The sequence below is a fragment of the Salmo trutta genome, chromosome 2 (assembly GCF_901001165.1).
Source record: "Salmo trutta chromosome 2, fSalTru1.1, whole genome shotgun sequence".
NCBI lineage: Eukaryota > Metazoa > Chordata > Actinopteri > Salmoniformes > Salmonidae > Salmo > Salmo trutta.
Window position 1 is genome coordinate 63,932,043 of NC_042958.1, and position 9,573 is coordinate 63,941,615.

Sequence of the window (9,573 nt, forward strand, 5' to 3'; positions counted from 1 at the left end):
CCAACGCTCTAACCACCTGCCTTACATTGCACTCCTGTTAATTTCTCATCGAATCACAGCCTACTTCGACAAACGGGTGAAGATTCAACAAGCGCATTTGCGAAAAAAGCACTGTCGTTGTACCAATGTACCTAACCATTAACATCAATGCCATTCTTTAAAATCAATACACAAGTATATATTTTTAAACCTGCATATTTAGTTAATATTGCCTGCTTACATGAAATTGTGTCATTGCTCTTGCGTTCATTGCACGCAGAGTCAGGGTATATGCAACAGTTTAGGCCGCCTTGCTCGTTGCGAACTAATTTGCCAGAATTCTGCATAATTATGACATAACATTGAAGGTTGTGCAATGTAACAGGAATATTTAGACTTAGGGATGCCACCCGTTAGATAAAATACGGACCGGTTCCGTATTTCACTGAAAGAATAAACGTTTTGTTTTCGAGATGATAGTTTCCAGATTCGACCATATTAATGACCTAAGGCTCGTATTTCTGTGTGTTTATTATATTATAATTAAGTCTATGATTTGATAGAGCAGTCTGACTGAGCGGTGGTAGGCACCAGCAGGCTCGTAAGCATTCATTCAAACAGCACTTCCGTATGTTTTGCCAGCAGCTCTTCGCTCTTCGCTGTTTATGACTTCAAGCCTATCAACTCCCAAGATTAGGCTGGTGTAACCGATGTGAAATGGCTAGCTAGTTAGCGGTTGCGCGCTAATAGCGGTTCAAACGTCACTGGCTCTGAGACTTGGAGTAGTTGTTCCCCTTGCTCTACATGGGTAACGCTGCTTCGAGGGTGGCTGTTGTCGATGCGTACCTGGTTTGAGCCCAGGTAGGAGCGAGGAGAGGGACAGAAGCTATACTGTTACACTGGCAATACTAAAGTGCCTATAAGAACATCCAATAGTCAAAGGTATATGAAATACAACTCGTATAGAGAGAAATAGTCCTATAATTCCTATAATAACTACAACCTAAAACTTCTTACCTGGGAATATTGAAGACTCATGTTAAAAGGAACCACCAGCTTTCATATGTTCCCATGTTCTGAACAAGGCACTTAAACGTTAGCTTTCTTACATGGCACGTATTGCACTTTTACTTTCTTCTTCAACACTTTGTTTTTGCATTATTTAAACCAAATTGAACATGTTTCATTATTTATTTGAGGCTAAATTAATTTTATTGATGTATATATTACCGTAAATTCCGGACTATAAGCCACAACTTTTTTACCAGCTTTGAACCTCGCGGCTTAAACAATGACGTGGCTAATATATGGATTTTTCCCGCTTTCAAATAAATAAATAAAAAAACACATTCTGTGATGTGCTCAGTTTTTTGGCGGCATGAAGCTTTCATTAGACCAATGAAATTGCCGAACGGGTTAAGGTCAAACAACTTTTTTGTTTACTGTTTAGATTAAATCGAGCGCTCTCAAACTTCCCATCATTCTGATTACGGTAGTCATTTTGTCACCTTCATCATGGCAAAGACACAGAGAAATGCATATGATGCAGCTTTCAAGTTGAAGGCGATTGATCTGGCTGTTGGAAAAGGAAATAGAGCTGCTGCACAGGAGCTTGGTCTTAATGAGTCGATGATAAGACGGTGCAAAAAGACAACTAAAGCTTACTGCAAATTTTGTAATTTTTTGTTACAAGCCGTGTTTCGTTAAAGCCTATTAATTTTGTTACAAGCCGTGTTTCGTTAAAGCCTGTGTAAAGTTCATTTGTTTCAATGTACCGGTAGGCACCTGCGGCTTATAGACATGTGCGGCTTATTTATGTTCAAAATAATACTTTTTTTGAAATTCAGTGGGTGCGGCTTATATTCAGGTGCGCTTAATAGTCCGGAAATTACGGTAAGTTAAAATAAGTGTTCATTCAGTATTGTTGTAATTGTCATTATTACAACAACAAAAAAACGGCAGATTAATCGGTATCAGCTTTTTTGGTCCTCCAATAATCGGTATCGGCGGTGACAAATCATAATCGGTCGACCTCTAGTACACACACACACACTCCTGCCACAAAGAAGAGAAAGACCTTGCTTGGCCTGTCCAGTGGGCTGCATCACAGGCTCATAGGAAAATGGACTGAAGTCACAGTGTGTTGTGTGTGTGCATACCTGTTTTCGGGAAACCAAACAGCTCAAATCAAATTGCATTTGTCACATATATGTGTTTAGCAGATGTTATTGCGGGTGTAGCGAAATGCTTGTAAGCTAGAAGCATGGCAGCCCTATCTGTCGGCACCATTTTCCTACATATCCATTCCATTTGATGTTTTGAGAGTAAGGCTTTTTTAAAATTCTTGCTTGAGTTGTATCATAAGTTGAACTCTATATATTTCCCAATAATATAATAAATTGTCCCCCCTTTTTTTGAAGGGCTCAAATGAAGGGGGAATTTCTGTTTTTGATGACCAAAGTTGAAGGCATGCCTGGCTGATGCAACACTGTTACGTTTTACACACGTCTAACTGTCAAGTGATAGAAAGAAGTCATTTTCACTAGGATTATCACTTTCACTGATTTGATCAGATTTAAATATTTTCTTGTATTTTGCCCCCAAAAATGAAATGCTAATTTGCTGCTAATGTGGCTATCAAAGAACTACATATGCCATGATGATCTGGACGAGACTGCAGAGGCAAAGGTAAGAATCTCTGGATTAATTATCTAATGTTAGCTAAATTTAGTCATGAATAAATTGTCAAAATGTCTTTAAATTGACAATTCAGAGTTCAGTAATATGTTTCACCTCAAAGGAAAGTGGCATGTTTAAATATGAGATGAGGGCAAGCAGTTCAATGCATGTAGGTAACATTCACCATTTTGGGCCGTATATTATGGTCTATTATGACATAACATCCACATAAGTGTGAGATTCTAGAAGTCTCATTGTGAACCAATTATGATGTCACAACTGATCAATAAATTCCAAATGTTCTGTTTGAACATTCTGGTGTCTGATTGCTGAAAATAGAACACTAGTATCCAAGACAATCAAGCAGATTCCTCCTGAGATATAGTTAACACAGTAGATCACCATAAAATATAGAAAGTGCTACTAGACGAAAACTTAGTTGCAGAACGAGGTTAGAAGGCCACTGTTAATCTCCTTGATGATGAGGCGATTATTGCAGCCGCTAATGGAAGATAATGCTTTAACAGGGAACCTTGGAACTTCCAGTAGCAACTCCATTCAGCCTGCCCTGCCATCTCAACCCAAGGCCACTGAGAAGCTTCCAGCGCTCAAACAAAACAGTTTAAATACCTCCAGAATCCCAGTACTGGAGTTGACTGAAGAAAGAAAGGGTGCTCTGCAGCGACTTGCCAGTTTGAAGGCTGTGGAAAAGAAACCACATCCTCCCTCCAGAATCCCAGTACTGCAGAAGAAGAAGGCTACTGTTCCTTCCATCCGGAAGCCACTGCAACCCATCCGTACCAAGAGGGATCAAACATGCGTGGTGAAAGACATCTACCTCCATAGTGCCAAGCCATTGAAGGCAGTCCATGGAGCCAATATGGTCGCCAAGATGCCACTGCCTCCCATTAGAGCCAGAGTCACTGTGCCAAACAGTGATGCCAAGAAGAAGCCATTCCAGCCAGTCAGACCAGAGGGCAGCCCTCGTCCTGCTTACAGAAGGCAGGTTGTGAAGAATAACGTTCAGTTCAAGACTCAGACCCTAACTGTACAGGATCTACCGCCGTGCCCCGATGAGATGGTATGGGACGTCTTTAACTCAGAGGCTGAGCAGGTGATGGCATATATGAAGGCCAAGCTGATTAGTGTTACCCAAGAACTGAAACTGATTAAGAGTGGGGCCAAGATGGATGCTCAGGCTTTGGAGGAGAAAAATGCAAAAGTGCGGTTGAGAAAAAAGGTGGAGAAGTTCATCCAGGAGATCTGCCTGATGAAGGTGGATTCTGACCTATGGGAGATAAGAGATAACGAAGAAGAGGAAGAAAGGATTAAAGAGGTGAGGAGAAATGGAGAAGAAAGCAGTGTGGCAAGTAAGCCAAAGGAGACAGCCACAAGATACACTGTGAGCAAGCCAAAGGAAGTCAAGAAGGGTTTGAACGTGGAAGAGAAAAAGGAGGACAGACGGGTAAAGTAGCTTGACATTCCAAAGCCATGCTAACTGTTGATCTAGTGTAGTGTTGGTGATCACGTACGTTTGTATCAGAGGAGGCTGATGGCATGAGTTATAGGAGGATAGGATCGTTGTAATGGCTGGAATGAAATGAATTGATCGGAATCAAACGAGGTTTCCATGTGATTGATGTGTGTGATATCGTTCCTTTTGTTCTATTCCAGCCATTACAATGAGCCCATTACAATGAGCTCCTCTCACCAGCCTCATCTGGTTTGTACATGTTGTATATCTTGTCTTTGTTGCCCAGCTGCCCATTATTTGGCCCATCTGATAACATCCATTCATTCAGGTGGTGTTGAAACGTCGATTTGGGATGAGTGCAGCCAACTCCAAGCTGAAGCAGTGTGAGCACTGCGGCCGGTGCTTTGATCCTAGTCGCCTGGAGAAACACAGCGAGATCTGTGCCAAGCTCTCCTCCAAGAGCTCTAGACGGGGGGTCTATGACTCCACCAAGCACCGTCTCAAAGGCACTGTACTGGCTGGCTACGTGAAGCGATCCGTGGTGTGATGCACCAAGGGACCTGAGTCTGTCACTCTTTTGTGTTTTGGATTGAACAGACAGACATACAGTGACTGATAAACCACCTGCTGCCCAAATTAGGACTTCTACCTTGGAATCTGTGAGGGTTCCAATAAGAGGCAGTACTACTAGGAGGCAGTATTGTATCCAGAAACGTCTAAACCAACACTGTTCAGCAGTTCCTCAAATCTACAGAAACACCTGTATAAAACACCTCAATAAAATCAAATCCAAACACTCATCTAAATCATTCTGTCAGATGTGTTACTAGTGCAGGAAAGTAGAATAAATGAAATATTAAGAAACAAGGGAACGTATTTGTCAAATCTGAATATTAAAAGGAGTGATTTTTTTTTCATGAATTGGAAAAATGAAGAAAGGAACTAATTATTTTAGTGTTACACAAATAACTGAAGTTGGTCAGCTTTTGACAGCTCAATCCTTGGACTCTCGGCATAATCCATAGATGATTACAATTCGATGATGTCTGCTAGACTAGTTGACTGACCTGTAGGGAAGGCAGAATCCCGTGTCTCCCTTCTCCACCTCCTTGAACTGCTGCACACAGTCCAGGAAGGCCACCATGGCATGGTCAAACTTGTTGTCCCAGAAGAAGCGCAGGCCCCATGAACAATACAGTGGTAGCTCCTACACACACAAGAAGAGAGAGAGTGAGTGGAATGTACCATATACAACATGGCCTATTCACTGGGGTGGGGTTGGCTTGGGCCAGTCTAATGAGTATTGCAAAATAATATTAAAAAGGATAGTTCACTATTCCCCCCCCCCCCCACAGCTCATATATATATATATATATATAGCTTGTCTCCATATAGTCGCCAGCAGAAAGTGTGCTCCTGTGCCTTTTAGTGTGAGACCTCACTTGCTGGTAACAAGCATTACCTTGGACTTGTCTGTAAGTGACTCCAGGTACGAGTGGTTTCCATATGGGACCAGGCGTTATCTATAGAGAGAGAGAGGTTCAAGAAATCCAGCAAGATATTTTAAATGACATATTGTACAATGTATCATGTTTATTTGGATATGATAAAATATCTGATTAAAATACAGTTACTTCTTTGGCAATTTAACATATTACATGGCGTAGAAGGGTGTCTATAGAGAGAGGTTCTCCTTGTGTGCGTGTCATGTCTGACCTCTGGAAGCGTAGCCCCATCTTGTTGGCGAGGGCGTGGAGCAGTAGCACGGTCTGACCCCAGGCGGCGTTGATCTCGTTCCACTCGACGGGGACACTGGGTAGTTGGCCCAGACGGAAGTTATTGATGGTGCCAAACTGGCCACTGTGCCTGGGGACCAGAGACAAAGTTATTATAAGCACTAAAACCTATCAATGTAAAAGATACCGTTCAAAATTCTATGTTTAGACAAGATGAGGGGTGAGAGACAAGAGGCAGCCGTTCATTCTAAACGCAAGCGTGCAAACGCCACCACTTCAAACAGAGATTAAGTCGCTAAACTGACATACATTGGGTCAATAATTCATGCGTGTGTTTGTTTGTGCACGTCTGTGTATTTTAGTGCATGTATAAGCATCTGTAATACGTCGGAGTATGTGTCCTTACCAGATGTGGAAGGTGGCGTTGAAGACGTTGGTCTTCTTCAGGCGGTCCAGTTGGATCTGGCAGTATCGCATCTGGTTGTCCACACTCTTCAGCTCGTCATCCAGCTCCAGCTGCTGCCGCTTGAACTCACTGTACTCCTTCTGGTACCTGGAGCACACAGACACACATCACTCACACAGGCCAGGGGAGGATAAGGGATTCATTTGTGAAATTGAATTATATTGTGCATAGGAGTAGGTGTTGATTTGGTGTCTCCCTCTTTTTCCTCATCCCATTCTCCTGTCTTGCAATATACCAGCGTTTCCCAAACTCGGTCCTCAGGTTCCCAAGAGGTGCACGTTTTGGAGTTTGCCATAACACTACACGGTTGATTCAAATTGTCAAAGCTTGATGATTAGTTGATTAGGCTGTGTAGCGCTAGGCCAAAAACCAAAACGAGCACCCCCAAGTTTTGGAAACCCTGCGTTATACAGTCTCAAAATTTGAGTTCCAAGTAGGGTGACCGGTGTCCCATTCATTTCTTTACTAAGTGCATAATGTTGAGACAGCGGACTTCCAAAGCTCATTTTACACTGTAATCCGTGTGAGACAGGATGACAGCCGCCACAGCCAAAGTGCTTTGAACTTAGAAATACAACAGCCAAAATTCCTCAGGAGGTGGAGGAAAGACAGCCATTACTCACTGCAGTTCCTCAGAGTCTAGCTGCTGGGAGTGGCTGCGTCCCTGGACCAGGTCCTCGGCCACCTCAGCCCTCTGCTCTTCCACCGCCTCCAGCTCCCCCACCAGTGACGACTCCTCCTCGCCCAGTTTCTGGAGCTCCAGCAACAGGCTGTCCTCCTCCTCCTCCTTCAGCTGGGACAGCAGTTCCAGGCAGTTCCTAGTAGAGGACACACACCGTAGTCAGACAAGGAAAACACACACACGCGCAAAGAAAAAGACACATGAAAAAACACGAAACAAACATAGACCCCTTTCCCGGGCGTGTCATGTAAAGTTGCGTGCACAGTTCGTCATCAGAAACCTCTGTTTACCTAGCAGTGGATACAAGCACATGCAACTTCAAAATGCAGCACGTGTAAGTTAACGAACGCGAATTCAGATGTTATCGTCCACAACGTCGCAGATGTCAGAGGATCGATCACCTAGCAAGCCAGCGAGGCAAGATAAAATATCCCAAATAGAGCTGGATAAAGCCAGAAGAATAAGAACTTGTTTTACATAGCTATAGCCCTCGGTCTTCTGTGTTTTCACTCACTCACTGTTAAGTTTGTCAAGGTCCCTACTTCAACGTTAGCCATCTGATGGTTTCTCTGGATTGATGGCTTCTACGGTTGTGGCTAGATGGGAGTACAGCATTTTAGCCTAACCCTTTAATTAACATAATTCTCCTAACCTGCTACGTAAATTATAATAACCTGCTAAGTAAATTCTCAATCTAGCTAGCCACAGCCGTAGAAGGGAAAGGGGGATACCTAGTCAACTGAATGCGTTCAACTGAAATGTGAATCAGAGAGGTGTGGGGGGGGCTACCATAATCGACATCCACGTCTCTCGGCACCAGGGGAACAGTGGGCTAACTGCCTTGCTCAGGGAAAGCTCGGGGATTCAATCCAGCTCTAACCACGGGGCTACCTGCCACCTATCAAGCCACCAGTTCTAAGAAACCATCAGTGTCACCACACCGGGATGCGCGCACGTCAATCGAACGTGAACAACAAAATTGCCCTACACATACACAGGCATCAAAAACACGCTCATATCCACACAAATGATTCATGCATGCAAATAAGTGATCCTCTTTTGACACACAATATTGCTCCAGGCAACAAAATATTGGTGTAAACTAAGTCCGAGTGGGTCTCCCTGCCTAAGAAAATATTTCTAGGGCAAATCCTGCTTTGTGTTACATAGTGTAGTACACTTTGACTACCCACTAGTTCTGTAATGTTAGTGTAGTTGCAGTGTATGACTACTCACTTGTAGTTCTGGCACTCGTTCTCTGTGATGTTGAGCTGCGTGTCCAGGTGGTCTAGCAGGGTGTCTGTACACTCCTCGCACAGCGGGTGGTCTACGTCGGTCTGGCCTGACATGATGTCAAACAGATCGCTGGTCACCTTCAGCCTCCGACTGAGGTTCTCCATGGTGCCTCCGTCCGACGCTTCTCCAATCAGAGTGAAGCTGTTGGCGCTCTCTGTGGACATCATCCTATGCACGCGCACACACACACACACGAAACTATGTAGGCATCATCCTAGACCTAGAGGGTATGATAGTTCAAGTTGCGAGCAGGGCATTACACTGTGTAGGCCAAGCAGATTGGAAGATAGTAAGTTAGACATGATGCTACCTTGCAGGAGGGATGTATTTTCTTGCGACTCCATCTTGCTTTGTTTCCACAAAGGTTTCCTGGAAGAAGAGAGGAAAATCAGAACCCTTTCAGGTGTTCTAAACTCAATTTCTATTAAGGATATTGCTGTGAAACCTGGTTTCAAAACCATCTTTCCATTGGATTGAACCAACCCAGTGTCTCACCTCTGGAGCACTTTCCGCCTTATTGCTTTCTGTCTGCTTGCTTGGTGTCACTGTGACCAGAGGAGCTGATGGGACAGAAGACACACAGACTCACAACGCTGATCTCCGTCTCTTCCTCTGTAGCTCTCTCCAAAGCATGTGCACACACCCACGCTCTCAAACATACACTCGGGTAAACATACCAATAAGTTCCTGGATGGTGACACGGTCGAGCACATTGAAGGATGTATCCAGCTTTAGAGGCTGACTGCAGCGCTGACACACGAAGCTGACCTGCATGGTGGTACTAGAGGACTTGGAGCCCTCCATAGCAACACTGGAAACAGAATTAACAGTGTTAGCCTGCGGGCAAACTACTCGTGACTGGTGGTTTTGCTAGCACAGTTTAGCTTACCCCATTCATAGACGCCAACTACTTTAGCGCCTATTGACGACAGTATCTACTGACGGGGTGAATTTTGTTAAGAACCCCGATGCTTGTTCCTAACATTAACATGCATCGCTTGCAGTATTGTTTTGGAAACATAAGCTACATACCCTTCATATCAGCGAGAAATAATTGTCAAAAAACAAAAGGTAAAAGGCTACACCTATTATAGCGTTAGGGTTACCACACGGCCATATTCCCATGTTACAGCGTTTGTTGACGGAAAACAGACAGTAGACTGACTATCTGTGTTAATAAACTATCTGCGTCTCCGAACACCTGTATGTAAAGGGAAGAGGACGCCACAAACGTGGGGTGTAATCATTAGTCCAAATAGAT

At 43.8% G+C, this 9,573-nt stretch overlaps 2 protein-coding genes across 2 annotated transcripts; one reads left to right on the forward strand and one right to left on the reverse strand.

Moving 5' to 3' along the window:
• The first annotated feature begins 3,352 nt into the window (after positions 1–3,352).
• On the forward strand, positions 3,353–4,932 carry LOC115160875 (zinc finger C2HC domain-containing protein 1C-like). Its single transcript, XM_029711371.1, has 2 exons — positions 3,353–4,123; positions 4,461–4,932. The coding sequence occupies exons 1-2, from the start codon at positions 3,539–3,541 to the stop codon at positions 4,677–4,679; spliced, it is 804 nt and encodes a 267-aa protein (XP_029567231.1). The 5' UTR covers positions 3,353–3,538; the 3' UTR covers positions 4,680–4,932.
• Positions 4,933–5,548: 616 nt separating this feature from the next.
• LOC115160858 (beclin-1-like) lies at positions 5,549–9,287 on the reverse strand. The gene is made up of 9 exons (XM_029711346.1): positions 9,202–9,287; positions 8,990–9,123; positions 8,808–8,872; positions 8,623–8,681; positions 8,253–8,480; positions 6,958–7,152; positions 6,275–6,421; positions 5,849–5,998; positions 5,549–5,655 (listed from the first exon to the last, which is right to left on the reverse strand). The coding sequence occupies exons 1-9, from the start codon at positions 9,204–9,206 to the stop codon at positions 5,652–5,654; spliced, it is 987 nt and encodes a 328-aa protein (XP_029567206.1). The 5' UTR covers positions 9,207–9,287; the 3' UTR covers positions 5,549–5,651.
• Positions 9,288–9,573: the final 286 nt, after the last annotated feature.